General features: G+C 47.5%; 1 protein-coding gene across 2 annotated transcripts in view; it reads right to left on the bottom strand.

Annotated features, from left to right (window-relative positions):
• Positions 1–18,591, bottom strand: part of CCDC18 (coiled-coil domain containing 18) — an 82,131-nt gene that overhangs the window by 16,358 nt on the left and 47,182 nt on the right. For both annotated transcript variants that reach the window (XM_069737590.1, XM_069737591.1), the window contains exons 17-22: positions 17,481–17,648; positions 15,287–15,429; positions 14,579–14,742; positions 7,361–7,541; positions 3,924–4,023; positions 3,408–3,524 (exon numbers count right to left, since the gene is read on the bottom strand). In XM_069737590.1, coding sequence (XP_069593691.1) covers positions 3,408–3,524; positions 3,924–4,023; positions 7,361–7,541; positions 14,579–14,742; positions 15,287–15,429; positions 17,481–17,648 — 873 coding nt within the window. The remainder of the gene's footprint in view (positions 1–3,407; positions 3,525–3,923; positions 4,024–7,360; positions 7,542–14,578; positions 14,743–15,286; positions 15,430–17,480; positions 17,649–18,591) is intronic.

Genomic DNA, 18,591 nt, shown 5'->3' with positions numbered 1-18,591 from the left:
CTGAGCGATTCCATCCTGAAATGCCGGACTCTTACGCACTTGTTCAGGAGCTTCAGATCCAAAATGGGCCGCACTTTTCCGTCCTTCTTTGGCACGACGAAGAGGTTTGAGTAGAAACCTTTGAACCTCTCGTGTTCCGGGACCGGGACAACGACCCCCCTCTGGCGGAGGGTGTGAATGGCGCAAAGAAGGGCGCGAGACTGAGCTGCCGAGCTGGGAAGACGAGAGGGGAAAAACCGAGTTGGGGGAGGAGAGGAGAACTCTATCTTGTAGCCTGACGATACCAGATCCCTGACCCATTCGTCGTGCACGACGGAGAGCCAGGCTTGCTGAAAAAGGAGCAGGCGTCCGCCTACTCTGAAGGTATCGACTGGCGTCGTTCCCGAGTCATTGAGACGGGAATCTGGGAGGTCTGGACCCTCGGGATCTGGGTTGTCTCGGTTTCCCGCGCCAGGAAGGAATAGGCCTGAAGGAGGGACGAGCGTCTCTGTCTGTGCGAGCGGCTCGGTCCGATCTTGGAAGACCGGTAGGATTGGACCAGGCTGGGCTGGTACGAAAGGGCCGAAAGCGAAAGTAAGGCTGGCGTTGGAAGGCCGCCTTGGGCCTCTGTTGGGGAAGGAACTTGCTCTTTCCCCCTGTGGCGTCGGAAATAAGCTGGTCAAGCTTTTCGCCGAAAAGACGCCCGCTTTGAAAAGGGAGGGAGATCAGAGATTTCTTAGAGGAGGAATCTGCGCGCCAATCTCTGAGCCAAAGAGCCCTTCTGATAGCGATGGCGTTGGAAGCCGCGGAAGCTGCGCAATTCGACGCGTCGAGGGATGCGAACATCACATAATCGCTAGCCATGGCTAACTGCTTGGCTAGGTCTGCCATATCAGACGGGAGGTCCTGTTCGTTAATGGATTTCGCTAGAGCATCCGCCCAGGAAACCATAGCCTTGGACACCCAAGCCGCTGCGAAGGAGGGGGACAGGGAAGAGCCAGAGGCTTCATACACCGAACGAGCTAGCGAGTCTATCTGGCGTTCGGTGGGGCTCTTAATTGACGCGCCTTCCGGAACTGAGAGAAGCGTTTTAGAAGCTAGGCGCGAGACCGGCGGATCTACTAAGGGAGGATCCGTCCAGTCTTTCACGAGATCCGCTGAGAAGGGGTACTTTGATAGCAGATTCTTCTTACCCGTAAACCGCTTATCTGGATGCTCCCTGTGACGCCTGACTATATCCAGAAAGGCTGGATGAGAGGCAAAGGATTTGTGGGAACGTTTGGATCTGGTAAAAGAGACCGCGTGTTCCGGAGCGGAATTAGCGTCATCCTCCACTTTAAGAGCGTGATTGACTGCTACAATGAGGGAGTCGACCGTAGCTCTGAACTCCGGAGCCTCCGGGTCCAATGATACCTCGGACTCATGTTCAGAGTCGGGAACGCTGTGAGCCCCCAAAGAGGGTGAGCGAGAGGGGGAGCTGCCAGATTCTGAACGGTGAGGAGAGCGTTCAGGAGAGGTAGGGCGGATCCGCTTTCGGGATGACCGAGCCTCTTTATGGAGAGAGCGGCCCCTGCTGACCGACGATTCCCCTGCTATGGAGGGATCTCTTAACGCCTGTAACGGGTTGCCTCGTTCCCCGGGAGGATTTTGAATGGATTTGATGGCGTTGGCTAAAAAATCCACGGATTGAGAGAGAGAAGCGACCCACGGGGGGGGACTAGGTACGCCAGAGTCGGTGGCGGTGGAGGGCTCCTGGGCACATGGGGCATCGCAAGCAGAACAGAGAGGGGAACTTTGAGGCCTAGGAAGAGGGGCCTGACAGGTGGTACACGCAGAAAAAAAGGTCGTATGCACCTTAGAGGATTTTTTAGATCTAGTCTGCGACATGACTCTAATGCACAAAAACCACAGGGGCTATAATCTGGCCTGGGAAGCAGAGGGCGGCGCTGCAGAGGAGAAGCTGACGATGTCTCCTTACCCCGGTCCTGTGTCCCGCTGTCCAGGGGAGCCGAGCTGTGAATCCAGAGAACTGAGCTGCCGAGCTAGAGCTGCACGTGGGCGCTGTGCCTCCGTGATGCGGCAGAGCTGGAGCTGCGGCGTGTATGTGTGGACCAAGATGGCCGCCGAGATCAGAGGAGAGATCTCGGCGGCTGCGAGAAGCGCCAGGGACCGGGGGGCGGCGCCGCCGATGACGCGCAGGAGTGGGCGGAGCCTATCGGCAGCGACCAGCGGCCAGGCCGAAGCCGGGGGCTAAATTTGCGGCCCCGGGCCGGCGCGCGGCCGCAAAAGGCCGACGTCTCGGCCCACCATACTGCGCTGCAGCCCGCCAATGTGCCAGATGAGGAGGAGCCCTCCGACCGCTGTGACCCCCCCATCCCCCATGGAACACTTACCCTATGGAGGTGAGAGGAACCTTAGGATGGCTGGGACGGTGCAGGGAATGGGAAGCCTCAATCCACCAGCCCCTGAGAGAGAGGGGTGGAGAGGAACCGTCCACCACCTGAGTCACACAGAACATTGGTGATGCAGTGTGGTCTGCACGGACGCCACGGGGATAGGGCCACTGTACAGCCGAGGGTAGAACTTGGTGGACAGGGCATATGTCCGGCATAAAAAAGGCCTGGCTGCAGAGGAGGATACTGGAGGAAAACCCAGTGCTCGTCTGTATAAAAAAGGGGAGATCGGGGCCCTATTAGGGGAGAAACCGTCGCCCAAAAAATGTCAGCTCAGGCAGTGGCTCCCACGTCGCAGGAGAGGATACGGAGAGGTAAAACTCCCGTGCTCGCCTGTTGTTGGTTCGGGGGAGATCGGACCTAGAAAGGACCCGTCGCCCCCTTCGTCCGGAATAGATTAAAAGGAAAAAATTTGTGAAAATAAAAATCAGTGTGCCTCCTACGGACACTAAGCTTAAACTGGGTATCTGGAAGCCAGTACGAGGGTGTATACTGCAGGGGAGGAGCTAACCTTTTTTTGTCTCAGCTTAGTGTCAGCCTCCTAGTGACAGCAGCATAACCCATGGTCCTGTGTCCCCCAATGAGGCGAAGGAGAAATAACAAAACTTGTGTCACTGTCCAAATATTTCTGGCCCTAACTGTATATTTTGGAAGGAAAATATTTAGTAAAACTTGTATTTTATTAATTGAAATCCCTTGTGGTTTTATGTACTAATCCAGTGATCCTTCCTTTTCAGTGACTGACAGTCTTGTACTACCGTGCACGCAGAGATAGCTGTCAATCACGGAGTAGGACCGCCCACTGGACTTCTATGCATACAAATACCTGGGGTTTTAATGAATAAAATACAACTTATACTGAATCTTTCCCAACAAACTGATGTAGTTCTGCTCAACTTCTCTATACCATCCTGTCTACAGTTCGGACTGTATGTACAATGTCACAGGTTCCCTTTAAAAATAGCGTTAGCTCACCTGTTTAATATGGTCTTGTGTTTCCAATTCAGATTTCTTCAAGGAACTCTCAAGCTGAGAAATTTTCTGTTGCAGCTCTACTTTGTGCTCCCGAATACTCATGTCTAGCTGAGTGAGCTGTAGAAAAAAAAAAGAAAGAAAGTGGGGTGAATTACAAGAAATGCTCTATAATATATGCTACCTGTAGGACACTTTGATTTTTAGCACTTGTTCTTCTGTTATACTTCATATCATGTGATACACATTATTGCCTTTTAAAGGGGTTATCTAGGTCTTTAAAATGGTTGGCCTAGCTGAAAATCAGTCAATTATATTATTTTGGGGTGGGTTCAATACAAAATGACGTTTGCCTGCTCTCTGATACCGGAAATCAAATCTCAGCTTTCAAGTCAAACCGAAATTAGACTGGAACTTGATCCTCAGCGAATTGATCTGCTCATCTCTAACCACGATGGTAGTTTCATATAAGTTTACAGGAGATGATGACGACACGTAAAGGTATTTTCTGATACTAACTTGTGCTGCTCTTTGTTTTAGCTCCCAGTTCCGGTCTTTCAGGGCCTGGTCCATGTCAAGCAGCTCATGGTCTCTTTCTTCCATCTCTGATTTGCATGTTCTGTAGTTTACAATAAAACAGAAGAAAAAAAGGGCACTTAGCCATTACCAATGTGCATACTGCAAAACACAAAATTGTCAGCAAGATTTGCAAATTGAAAAATAAGAAAATGCCCTAAATGTCTTAAAAAAATGAAGAGGCGATACAGAATATATCAAGCAGATTTAGGATGAAAAGCTGAATACTGCAAATGTACGGGTAAAGAAATAAAGTTGAAACTGCATAAAAACTGCTGGATGAGCACGACCATAAATATAAAGTAAGAAGCAGCGTGCCATTATCTTACTTTCCTGTATTATTAAAGGCATGTAACCCAAATCTGGGATGGATCATGGTTATATATTTATATTTTAGGTCTTTGAAGAGCAGTTGTGGATTTCGGCAGGTAGAAGATGATTTGCAGGGCTCCTGGCTGACAGCCATGGAATACTAACGTGGCCGCTGGACCAGGCGCCTGCAAATTGATTTCTAATACCGTATATACTCGAGTATAAGCCAAGACCCCTATTTTGTCACAAAAAACTGGGACACCTTAATGACTCGAGTATAAGCCTAGGGTGGAAAATGCAGCAGCTACTGGTAAATTTCAAAAATAAAAATAGATACCAATAAAAGTAAAATTAATTGAGACATCAGTAGGTTAAAGGGAACCTGTCACCCCGAAAATCGCGGGTGAGGTAAGTCCACCGGCATCAGGGACTTATCTACAGCATTCTGCAATGCTGTAGATAAGCCCCCCATGTTACCTGAAAGAGGAGAAAAAGACGTTATATTACACTCACCCAGGGGCGGTCCCGCTGCTGGTCTGGTCGGATGGGTCTCTGGTCCGCTGCGGCGCCTCCCATCTTCATTACAAGACGTCCTCTTCTGATCTTAAGCCACGGCTCTGGCGCAGGCGTACTTTGCTCTGCCCTCTTGAGGGCATAGGATAGTACTGCAGTGCGCAGGCGCCGGAAAGGTCAGAGGCCCGGCGCCTGCGCACTGCAGTACTTTGTCTGCCCTCAACAGGGCAGAGCAAAGTACGCCTGCGCCGGAGCCGTCGCTGAAGATCAGAAGAGGACGTCTTGTAATGAAGATGGGAGGCGCCGCAGCGGACCAGAGACGCCCATCTGACCTGACCAGCAGCGGGACCGCCCCTGGGTGAGTATAATATAACGTCTTTTTCTCCTTTTTCAGGTAACATCGGGGGCTTATCTACAGCTTTACAGAATGCTGTAGATAAGCTCCTGATGCCGGTGGGCTTACCTCACCCACGATTTTCGGGGTGACAGGTTCCCTTTAAGTGTTTTTGAATATCCATATTGAATCAGGAGCCCCATATAATGCTCCATACAGTTTATGATGCTCCATAGAAACATTTCACCCATATAATGCTGTATAAATTTTTATTATGGCCCCATAAGATGCTCCATAGATTATGCCCCAAAAATGCTAGGAAGAGGTTTCATATGTACCCGTTCAGATGGAGACGTTTATTCTCAGCGAGGTAAGGCAAGTTTAGGACCTGGTATAAGAGAGATGCCGTAAAGGAGCTACCAGGTACACAGAAAATTGGCCATTTTTATGCGCTAAACGCTCTCATTTTTCATATTTCTAGTGCAGTAATGCAGTTCCAATTTCGTGTTTTCAAGTTTACATGTTTTAGTGCTGCAGTGTGCTGCCTTATTTACTTAACTATATACGAGTTGGCGACTCTAGGTTCAGCACCTGTTCACACTTAGTCTATGTTTGGATGTGCAGGTCAGGTTTTTGAAATGTTTAACTGTCAGATGGTCTCCGGGAGCTGGCAGCTTCTTACTATGTTCAGCGGTCACGTGGTACCACTCATTAAAGTAATGAATATGCGTCCATATTCATTACTTTAATGAGTGGTACCACGTGACTGCTGAACAAAGAAAGAGCTGCCGGCGCCCGGAGACCATCAGACATGCAGGGACCGCGCCAGGAGCAGGTGAGTATGTGACAGCCGCCGCTCCCCTCCCCTGCCGATCCCCCCGCCACCAATGACTTGAGCATAAGCCTAGAGGGGCACTTTCAGCCTAAAAAAAAATGGGCTGAAAATCTCGGCTTATACCCGAGTATATACGGTACATATGTATCATGTATAATAATCTACTATATAATTGTCTAAGGGTCACTTCCGTCTGTCTGTCTGTCCTTCTGTCTGTCACGGTTATTCATTCGCTGATTGGTCTCGCCAGCTGCCTGTCTGACTGGCACAGTTCGGAAGAAAATGGCCGCTCCTTACTCCCCGCAGTCAGTGCCTGTCGCCCGCATACTCCCCTCTGGTCACCGCTAACACAGGGTTAATGCCGGTGGTAACGGACCGCGTTCTGGCGCGAGTAACGCACTCCGTTACCGCTGCTATTAACCCTGTGTGTCCCCAACCTTTTACTATTGATGCTGCCTATGCGGCATCAATAGTAAAAAAAAGTAATGTTAAAAATAATAAAAAACAAAACAAAAATCCTGCTATACTCACCGTCCGTTGTCCGCTGAGCCGCTCGCGCCTGCCGCCATCTTCCTTTCCCAGCGATGCATTGCGAAATTACCCAGAAGACCTAGCGGTCTCGCGAGACCGCTAAGTCATCTGGGTAATTTCGCAATCCATCCTGGGAACGCAAGATGGTGGCAGCCGCGCGCCTATCGCCGGAGCTCCGCTGGACCACAGGAGGCGGAGAGACAGGACGCTGAGGAGCAGCGACGAGAATGATGAGTATGTTAGAACTACAAGGGGCCCTCGGATCATTAGGAGAATATGTTTATTTTTTAGTTTTTAACCTGTGACATACTGGCTGGGCAATATACTACATGGCTCTGTGCTGTATACTATGTCGCTGTGCAATATACTACGTGGCTCTGTGCTGTATACTACGTCGCTGGGCGATATACTACGTCGCTGGGCAATATACTACGTGGCTCTGTGCTGTATACTACGTGGCTGGGCAATATACTACGTGGCTGGGCAATATACTACGTGGCTGGGCAATATACTACGTGGCTGGGCAATATACTACGTGGCTGGGCAATATACTACGTGGCTGGGCAATATACTACGTGGCTGGGCAATATACTACGTGGCTGGGCAATATACTACGTGGCTGGGCAATATACTACGTGGCTGGGCAATATACTACGTGGCTGGGCAATATACTACGTGGCTGGGCAATATACTACGTGGCTGGGCAATATACTACGTGGCTGGGCAACATACTACGTGGCTGGGCAACATACTACGTGGACATGCATATTCTAGAATACCCGATGCGTTAGAATTGGGCCACCATCTAGTAATACATAATTTAGTGTAAGCAGTTAGAGGTGTTTACAGACTCACCTTAATTCTTCTCTAAGTGCTTGTATGATCATGTCTTTCTCCTCCACCGATAGGTGAGTCTTTGTGAGTGTCTCTTGTAGCTCCTCCACATGTTTTATATTGTTCTGTAATTCCAGTTCTATTTCTCCTTTTCTAATTAGCTCATTCTCAGCGATGGTTACTCTTTCTTGTAGCAAAGCCACTGAAAGAAAATATTTGTAAACACAAATATTCAGTAATGATTATATTGACACATGTCAAATGAACTCTAGTCACATACAGACCTCAACGCTGAAAATAATTATAAACAAAAAATATTTTAGGGTCTGTAAAGTGTATTCTATTGTATGATCTGGAGCAGTTCCATAATATACTTGTATGGCTGCAGTGTTAAAAGGGGTTTTCTCATGAACAAAGCACATTTTAATCAATAGATCTTGGAATAATAATAAGTTCCACACTAGGGTGTGTTAATTTTATTTTCCTGTGCTGAGACAATCTCATAAATCTGTCCCTGCTGTGTACTGTGAAAGACAGTATACAGAAAGGACAGCGTGGGATCACAGCTGCTGCTTTCTGTGAGGTAAGAGAGGGATTTTTGGTACTCACCGTAAAATATCTTTCTTGGAGCCTTCATTGGGGGACACAGGTAACCATGGGTGTATGCTGCTGTCGCTAGGAGGCTGTCACTATGCAAAAAAAGGGAAACTAGCTCCTCCTCCGTAGTATACACCCACTGACAGGCACAAAGTACCGCAGTTAATGTTAATGCAGGAGAAGAAGCATCCAAAAGTTCAACATATGTACCAATCCAACAAAAAAGGCACATAGACCGAATAATGGTACAAACTGTTAGGGAGGGTGCTGTGTCCCCCAATGAAGGCTCCAAGAAAGATTTTACGGTGAGTACCAAAAATCCCTCTTTATCGCTTCAGTGGGGGACACAGGTACCCATGGGACGTCCCAAAGTAGTCCCTAGGGTGGGAAACCGGAAGATCCAAGGAATAAATGAGCTCAGGTTGGTCAGTGGAAAACCGCCGCCTGCAGCACCTTCCTTCCCAGGCCTGCATCAGACGAGGCATGGGTATGAACCCCGCAAAAAACTTGCAAAAGAGGGTAAAGATGACCAGGTTGCGGTTTTACAAACTGGAAGCAAAAACCTGGTAACGAAAAACCTAGGAGGCCCCCACCGCAGAGCAGAGTGAGCCTTCACCCCCGGAAGAGCCTGCACTGCCGGAAGAGGCTGTTTGTCCTGAACGCAGAATACCTCATGTCAATAGTGAAATTAGAAGCTAGGAGCCCATTAAGGTAACTTTCAGAGATGACGAACAGGGCATCAGATTGGCGAAAGGGAGCAGCCCTTGAAATGTAGACTCGGAGAGCCGTGACGGTATCCAGCTTGTAGAGGACGTCTTCAGGGGATGGACCGGAGAGACACAGAAGGAAGGGCAAAGTCTTTATCAATGAGAAATGAAAAGGCCACCTCGGGTAGAAAGGGAGGAACAGGCCTGAGAACTACCTTGTCCTGATATAGAATCAGGGGCGGGGAACGGCAGGACAATGCCGCTAACTGGGAAACTCTCCTGATAGACGTAATTTAACTAAGAAGACAACTGTCGCAGAAAAGAGAAAAAATGTGATGTCTTGAACAGACTCAACATTGGCGCGCTGCAGCGCGTAAAAGACTAGGATAAAAAAAACCATGGATCTAATGGAAGACAATAAGGAGGTGCCAGGTGGGCCACACCTTGAAGAAAACCGAGAATGAAAAAAAGAGAAAAGGACATGGGGACCAACCCCAGTCCATACTCCACTAGAAGAAGGCTTTTCAGTATTTGTAGTAGATACACCAGGATGCTGGTTTCTTGGCCCCAATCATGGCCTAAATGACCAGATGGGAAAAAAACAGCCTCCCTAGGACTATGGCCTCAACGGCCATGCTGTTAAGCTCAGACTATGAACTTTGGAGGAAGAGGGAACCTTGAGAGAGAGAGGATCTGGACGGCCTGGAAGCTTCCAGGGGACGTCCAGGAACATGTTCACCAGGCCCCTCTTGGCCAGTCCGAAGATATCAGGAATATAGGGACCCCTTCTTCCTTTATCCTTTTCACAACTCTCGAGACAAGGGGAGAGACGGAAAAGTATAAGGCAGTTGGAATTGTGACCACGATGATAATAGGGAATCTAAATAGGTGGGTAGCTGGTTCCGGGACCTGGCTACGAACCAAGCAACCTCGTGGTTTATCCGAGATGCCATGAGACCGACATCCGGAGAGCCCCATTTCAGCATATTTGGATGAATTCAGGGAGCTGAGCAAGCACCTGCCCAAGCGGGACCCTGATGGCTCAGAAAATCAGTTGTCAGATTTTCTACTGTCAGAAAGTGCACGGCTGATATGGCAGAAACGTGACTTTCTGACCATCGCCGAATTCTTGTTACCTCTAACTTAACCGGTTTGCTGCGAGTTCCGCCTGTGTGGAGACCGACTGGCTCGCAAAGGGAGAATGCCAGTGGTAAAGAGCAAAGAAAATTGCCCTGATCTCCAGGAGGTTGAAATTCCAGTGGCCCTGCGCTGTGTGACGAAGAAAAAACAGCTCCCCAAATGAGGAGACTGGCGTCGGTGGCGAAGACCTGCCACCAGAGAGGAAGGGAGGACTTCCTTCATAGGACTGATGCAGACAACGCCACCAGGTGAGGGACTGCCTCACCTTGAGAGGTAGAAGCACGGGATCATCCGGGGACACGACCAGAGGGCCAACTGAAGAGGACGGGCATGGAACTGGGCAAAAGGAACGGCTTCCGTGGCGACAATCCCTTTTCCCTAGAACTCATATGCATATGCATGACCGTATCAGAGAGAAGCTGGTCGCTTTAGAGTACGGAACCCTTGACACAGTAATGAAAACTTTCTCCTTTGGAAAGATACGGGCTTGGGTCATGTCGAACCTTATACCTAGAATACCCAGGCTCTGAGCAAAGGTGAGGGAGAACTTCACTATTTATAATCTAGCTGAGATGGACCAGGATATCTAGAGTAAACTGAAGACTCTGGTTGCAGTCTCGGCGGGACGGCTCCTTGAACAGAAGATCGTTCAAGTAGGGAAATATGAAAAAACCCCTTGAAGAGAAGGATATCCCTGACCGCTGCCATTACATGAATAGTCTGGGAGCAGAGGCTAGGTCGAAAGGAAGGGCCGAGAACTGATAAAGACCCTCCTGGATCGCAGACCATAGCTGAAAAGACAGAACCAAACGTCTCAGTTAAACCACTCGAGGTCCAAAAAGGGAGGGAGCGGACTGTCTAAAGGAATAGAGTAGAACCCTGAAAACCGGGTACGATCACTCCTGTGCGTGGTAGGTAAAAGACAGCCTGAAGAACTCCTGGAGCCTGCGATGTATGTCTTGGTGGGCGAAAATAGAAGGAAACTTTTTCCTGGAGAACAAGAAAGGTCGATTTTGTAGCCGAAAGTCGCTATCTCTCTCGAGATTGAAGCAACCTTTCCTATTAAAAGGACATTTAGACATGGACCGGGAAAGCAAGGTGCTTTTCCTGTCGTTGGCATCCGAAATTATTTGATCCAGCCTGGATCCAAAAGGACTAAAACTTTGGCAGGCAAAGCCAGTGAGGCCAGAGAATGCGGCATATAGCAACGATGTTGCTGGCAGCCGAGGCGGCTATCTCTCTCAAGAATGAAGCAACATTTTCGTATTAAAAGGACATTTAAACTTGGACTGGGAAAGCGAGGTGCTTTTCCCGCCTGTGGCATCCGAAAATATTTGACCCAGTTTGGATCCAAAGGTTTACAGCCTTGGAAAGCAAAGCCAGTGAAGCCAGAGAGTGCGATGTATAACAATGATGTTGCTGGTAGCCATGGCGTATAAACTAGCCACATCAAAAGGGAGTGATCACGAGACATATGCCGGCATGGCGATCTGATCTGCCAGATCTGGCTGACTTAGCCAAGGATTTAATATGCCCGTCTGAAGAATCTGTAAGCGATGCACTGATCAGTAAAGATAAGGCTGTCTTAGGAGGACAGGTGAGAAGCCGGCGGATCCACATTAGGGATTCTGCCCATTTATTGTGTAGCGTCTTCCTACCCAGGAAGCCCTTTTCAGGGTGTTCCCAGTGTTTAGATATAATCATGACAACTTTCCTGTGATTAGGGAAAACTCCGGGAAGGACATTTTACCCATTTGAAAGTAACGGAGTGCTCCTAAGTAGGTGCCTCGTCCTCCCTTAGGTTCAGAATTTTGGTAATCTGCCAAGATGAGGCTATTGAGCATATCTTGCATCTTCCAGGTCCGGTCCGTACCGAACTCAGACTAAGGCCGGAGTCACACACAGCAAGATGCGGCCGAGTCTCGCAGGTTAAAACCAAGCTCTGGCACCGACACTCCGGAGCGTGCGGCCACATAGGAATACATGGAGCTGCACGCTCCGCTCCGGAGCCAGAGCTTGGTTTTAACCTGCGAGACTCGGCCGTATCTCGCTGTAGTGTGACTCCGGCCTGAGACTGGGAATCCAAATCCGACCCAAAAGCCGCCTCCGAGGACGGGCATGGGATGACGAGTGCCTCCAGGAGAAGGTAGAGAGGCCCACAGCTTCCTTTACTTTATACCCGATTTGTCCCAGTGAAGGTCGCGGTCAAGTGTGTGCGAATCACCGTGAGAGGTGTTCGGAGCACTGGTGGCAGAAGACGAATGTAGATGTTGTTCCAGGACCTGGACCAGGGACTGTGGGACTTTAGTCAGATTTGAGACCGACTGTGACATGGCAACAGCCCACTCCGGAGGGAGGGGAGTGCTCTCATCCCGGGCGTTGGAGGGTTTCTCTGAATGCCACTTCTGTTTTATAGATGGCACAGGCGTCGCTGATAATAGGGACAGGAATGGGCCTCCCTGAGATTGGGCATAAGTGATAGACTAGGGCTAAAGCTAGAGAGAGCTAAGCCCTTATGAAGAGAGAAATTAACCAGTCTGGGCTGGTCCTACCTGATAACAGAGACAGCTCTGTCCTGCTCAGGCTGCAGTGTCCTCCAGATCCAGTGTGGACGCCTGTTGTGACCTTTGGAAGACTATGGTGACTGCACGAATCTTCATACGGTTTCGAATCTTCCCACACCTTGCAGACAGAGACACACTATGTCCCCCCTGCGGGGGGCGTCTTGGCAGAGAGGGATAGAGAAAAAGACACACCCTCTCATAGGCCAGGAGACAGGGCCTCAGCATACGGCATGCCTTAGTTAGCCAAGAGTCCAGTAAGGGGGCGTGGCTAAGCGGAGGGCGACCGCTTATTGGCCGGGGACCCAGTAATTGGGCATGGCTACACAGAGTCTGCGAGAAGGCCCCAAAGCCGACGGCTAAATTAACACAGGACATGTAATTATGCGAAGCCTCGGCGCCCGCAATGACAGGACCGGAAAATGGCATTAACCAAGGTCCAGGTCCGGTATGAAAGTTGGCCACGTCTCACGGTATCAGGTAGTAGGGGCACAAAGCCCGGGGCTAAATTAACGGAGGACATGGAATTATGCGAATTCTCGGCACCTGCAGTGACAGGGCCAGAAACGACATTAACGAAGGTCCTAGTCAGGAGTCCTTCCTACTGGCTGTACCGCCAGAGGAGTGCACCGGGCAGGGAGAGGAGGCCCCTTGATAGGGAGAAAAGTGCGAGATAAATACGCGCGCTTAATGCGGTGGGCGTTAACGAAGAAAAAATGGCCGATGTTGTTCAGTGACGTTATGTTCTGTGCAGCGTTCTCGCGGGTAAACTGTGAGGCAGCCGGGTAGCTGCCGGGGACAGAGAAAAGGACATACCTGTAAAAGGTGAGTCCCGAATCCCTCTTCACTGACGAGGATCACATCAGGAGCCCTCAGGGAGTGTGAGGGTCACTGGAAACTGGGATCTCCGGACGGTGCAGAAGACGGCATCAACCCCTTACAAGAAGGGGGAGGTCACCGCTGGTGACCATTGTCTTCGTCTCAGACCTCTCCGAGGAGAGGGGTGAGGAGGGGAAAAGGCAAGGACTGACCACCAGTAATCACCCTGAAACACCAGTAAAGGTGACAGGGGATAAAGTCCTGCCTGCGGGTTCGAGAGTGGGCGATGTGGGTGATGCCACACGGCTCTCTCGGTTGCATAATTGTGGGAAAACAGGGTGAGACATTACACCCTGTTACCCTGAAGCTGAAGAACCTGAAAGACAAAGGGAAAAGATTTAGGCTAGGGTCACATTGCGTTAGTGCAATCCGTTTAGCGCTAGCGGATTGCGCTAACGCAATGTTTTATATGGGGCTGCGGTCGGGGTCGCGGTAACGTCCCCACTCTCGCAGATCCCCGATCTGCGAGAGCGGGGAACGGACCGCGGGTGCGCCTCGGACGCTGCAAGCAGCCAGGAATCTCCGGCGCTTCGCTAGCGCGTGCCGATCATGGCACGCGCTAGTGTAGCGCGTTCCCATTAGCGTGAATGGGCGCGTTAACGGACGCGTTGCACGGTGTTAATTTCGCCGTGCAACGCTGTCCGTTTAACGCGGTCCCATAACGCAATGGGAACCCAGCCTTATAAAACACAACAGGTGACCTGAAATGGAAAAGACGGATCTGGGATCAGATCCAGGTCTGCCTCCTCCTAAAGACACTAGGTTCACATTGCGTTAGCGTATCTGCTAAACGGATTGCACTAACGGATTGCGCTAACACAATGTCCAAAAAGAGATTGCGTTCGGGAATCCCGCAAGCAGCGTTCGAGGTCCGTCCGAAACTAACGGTACATTGCAGACGCATGCCAAAAATGGCATACGTTTGCAATGCGTTAGGGATCTGTTAGCACATTGCAGTCAATGGGTGCGCTAACGGATCCGTTACATAGCGTTAATTGCGACAATTGCGCCATGTAACGCAGTCCGTTAGCGGACACCCACTAACGCAATGTGAACCTAGCCTAAGCACAAACTGAAGTACTTCGTGCCTGTCGGTGGGTGTATACTACTACGGAGGAGCTAGTTTCCTTTTTTTGCATAGTGTCAGCATCTTAGCGACAGCAGCATACATCCATGGTTAGCTGTGTCCCCCAATGAAGCGATAAAGAAACAATTCCTGCCCCACAGAATGCAACAGCCAAATTGTTAATAATGGATGTGCATCTACTTCTAGTCATTTATACATAGTACATACATAGTAGTATGCCAGTACTGTATAATCTCTCTGGTAATAACCAAGGAAATTCACATCTTACCAAGTTGGGTTTTATCACTCAGATCAATTTCTATTCTCTGTAACATCAACTCCAGTTGACTCAATTTGTCGCTCTTCGATTCCACATCAGTAGTGGCCATTATCAGCCGTCTCTCTGCTTGGCTCAGCTTTTCTTTGCAAAGGTCCAATTCATTCGACACCTGACTAGAATCAAATTGGCAGGTCATTTTTACTGCACAATGAACAGGTGCCACCCATCCAAAAAAATACAAAACACACACAATGGTGGAATTGCTTTTTTTGTTTTTCAACATTTCACCCAACTTGGAATTTTATTCCCATTTTTAGAACATGTCAAGTGATAAGTGTCATTCAAAACTGCAACTCGTCCAACAAAAAAAAACAAGACAGACAAATAAAAGTTTTGCATCAAGGAACAAAGAGGGAAAATCGAAAGCAGAAAAACGAAAAATCGGCAAGTCTTGAAAAACTTAAATTCTTGAATTAAAAAAAAAAAAAAAACACCACAATTCTAACGCCATTTATTTTTTGCAGTTTTACCACGTGTAAGAACCATAAGGAAAATACTTTGGACTGATTGACCCTAATGTTTTCTCCTTTCTACTGCATGGTTCCCTACATTGTACACAATTTATATTCACATTTTCATGTGTTCACTGTATAGGTACAGCATGTATTGTAACTTTCCGCACCTACGGAGGTAATAGTGCATATACTTTGTACTTACCTAACCGCCTCACTGAACTCATGCACTTGATGAGTTTTCCGAGACAACTCCTTATTAGCAACCTGAAGCTTCTCCTCTGCGGCTTTCAGATCTACTAGAGAAGATGATCTTTGTTTCTCAAGTTCAAATTCTAATTTAGAGACCTGCAGTAAAAATGTCACATTTAATAAGGACACTATACTAGGTTTATTCTGTTATATCACAGATGTGTATTGCCAGAATAATGTTAATAGGTTAAAGACTAATTTTACCTTAAAGAAACTATGAAAAAAAATTCTTATAGGAATTATTGGTTGGCAGTTCATGAAGGTCTATTTGATCCAAGTATATCCAAAAGAATGATCCTAGGGACAGCAGGAGAGAGGCTATGGGGACCTGTAGGTAAAGTAAGGGAAGGAGTGGGACTTGCTAACAAAAATTTCCAGAACTCATCTTTAAATGGAATCTTTCAGCAGCATTTTATACCCCAAACTATTTATGCGCTCATGTAGCTCTTTCGAAGACAAAACAGTAACAAAGGAAAAGACTGGCCATGTAAAGCTATTGCTGGACTTGTGTTTGAAAGCACGACATGCACATGTAAATCATATAAATAGTTTGGGGTGGGGGGGAAGTGTTGAAATCCTGCTGACAAATTCCTTTTAAAGAAACAATCCTCCGGAAAAAAAAAAAACCCACAACACACACTAGTCATACAGATAAATTAGGAGATGCAATACTTGGGGGATTCAATCAGATCACTGCTAGTCTGTAGATGTGACTTGAAAGAGTTAAGGCACTAATAGAAATTTGCACTGCTTTTATATAGAGGCCGATATGCAATATATTGATGACATATCCTAAAAAGAGGTAATCATAATTGATGTGACTTGTGAGAAGACACAAGAATAGAGCCAGTGGTGAATGTCAATGCATGCCCCGGAAACATGTGCGTGACAGCTACATGTGCTGTATTGTCTGTTGGCATTGCACTTTCTATTTCATACATACAACTGGGGCTGCTGCAATTATTGTATATCCTCCATGTATACAATTGTATATAGTATACGTGATTTTTTGACCAAGATAATGATGCATTATTTTGAATACTAGATGTGGTATATGCTTAGGTTTATTTTCAGGGTAACTTTCTCCCTTTTTCTTGTTGCACTACGCATGATTTCTTCCCTTTTTATTAAGCGGATACGAATTCTTACTTTACTACTACGTTTAAAAGGGTCGTCCACTTTCAAAGATTAGTGCTTTAGTAGCTTAAGGAGGCAAAAAACAACAACAAATAAACAGACTGAGCTTTTAGGGTATGTTCCCACAGTCAGTAATTGGCAGCACTTTAGAAGCAGCACATGTCCGCTCCATCCAAAGCGCTGCCGGCTTTTGAACGCAGATGATTCCACAGGTGCTCACTGAACCATGCGGAATCACCACATCCTATACATTGGACGGTGATATCTATCTTTTGGAGACGGAGCGTCTCCGCAAGATAAATAGACATGCTGCGGTCTAGAAAGACGCGTCGCATGTCTGTCTCCGCAGGGAAGCTGGAGGCGTCCATGCACGTATAGTGGAGATGGGATTTCTTGCAATCCCATCCACTATGCTGTAACATTTGGCCACTGCGGCTTGGATGCTGCGGGTTGGATGCTGCGGATGAACGCAGCGTCCAACCCGCAGCGTTTACTGACCGTGGGAACATACCCTTACTCACCCTCACCTCCTGGGGTCCGGCGCTGTCTCCCACTACTGCTACAGACATTGGATACAGGCTGCAGCAGTGACAACAGCGCTGCAGCCAATCAATGAGCTTAATAACTTGACAATGTAGATGGCAATAGCCACCGAGCTCAGTGATTTACTGTAGCACTGCAGCCTGCACACAATCACGGGAGCAGTGGTGAGAGGCACCGATGAAAACTGGGAGGATGAGCAAAAGCGAAGTTTGGCTTTTTCTTTTTTTGCCTCCCTTAAGAGTAACAATACTTAAAATGGGGACAACCCTTAAGTGCATGTGTACTACTGTTCGGTAAGTTTAGGTAGAAAACGGACTACTGGTGACAATTTAGTGTTGCTGAAGGAGTTCAACAATATAACTAACACATCGATATAAAAATAATTCCTTTTCTTCAATGCCATGAAAGCATCTGGTGCATGACAAAATGAGTAAGTGGCCAAAAATGAGTTGAACCATATCTAGCACCTGTTTCTCCAGCTCTGCCTGCACGTCTTCTAGGTCCCCAATCCGGGTAGTTGCCTGCTGTAACATCTGCTGCTGCTGTTGCAGGGTTTGCTGTAGACGCACATTCTCTTCAGTGGTTTCCTGAAGGTTTTGACTTCTCAATTTAATTTCCTTTTGTAAGCACTGAACCTTTATAGAAAAATGAATGTACAATGATTAACTGTGAAAACGCCACACTGTTCATCTTAGGCATGCCCGAAATACTCAAATATACAGAGATCAGCACAGCATGGATCAAGGTGTCACAAATATTTGTGGATTCCGTACAGAATCCCAAACAAAACACATTCGTTTTCTAATTTACATAATGCTGTTGCTTATTTTTTTCTGGATTTAGGACATATTTTCCTCATTGCAAAACCATGGGAGATATTTGCCAGCCACTTATCTAATGCTTATTTCGTTGTGCACAATGGGAATATTAATAGGGGAGTCTAAGAAGATAGTAATTGCTGAGAAATCACTGGGTTTTAAGTCATCACTGGGCCTTATAATAGACTGGCACTTCAGCTCACCATCACCACTGGTACGATTACAATGACCAACCTGACACTGATGACCTAGTGCTGGGATAGGCCATCAATATCGATTGGTGCCGAGTACAACTCTTGACACGCCTGCTGATCACCCCCCCAATGCTTGTGCAAGCATTGAAGACCCTTTCACATTTGCCTGGCAATACGATTCTTCAAGTCAGTAAGATTATGGCAACACCAAACTTATAAGCATTATTATTTTTTTTTTATTTTTTTTAACCATTTTCGTAGTTATAAAAAAACAAAAATAAAGGATTCAGAATTAACTTAAAAAGAAAAAAAAAAAATGTTTGTGTCCCCATTTTCTGAGACCTAGAACATTTTTTATTTTTCAGTCGATGGATTTTTGTGTGATAAAATGATACTTTTTATTGATATAATTTTTGGGTAGATGTAACGTTTTGATTGCATTGTTTTGATAGGGGAGGAATATGTCACAATTTTGACAGAGTTTAGTTTGAAGATTTAATGTAAAGTTTAAATAATTCTATATTTTAATAGATCAGACTTTTGTGGACACGATGCAATTTTTTTTT

Source organism: Ranitomeya imitator, chromosome 8 (genome assembly GCF_032444005.1).
Source record: "Ranitomeya imitator isolate aRanImi1 chromosome 8, aRanImi1.pri, whole genome shotgun sequence".
In the NCBI taxonomy this organism is placed as follows: domain Eukaryota; kingdom Metazoa; phylum Chordata; class Amphibia; order Anura; family Dendrobatidae; genus Ranitomeya; species Ranitomeya imitator.
The sequence above is the reverse complement of the archived record's forward strand: the minus strand, read 5'-3'. Positions and strand labels throughout refer to the sequence as shown.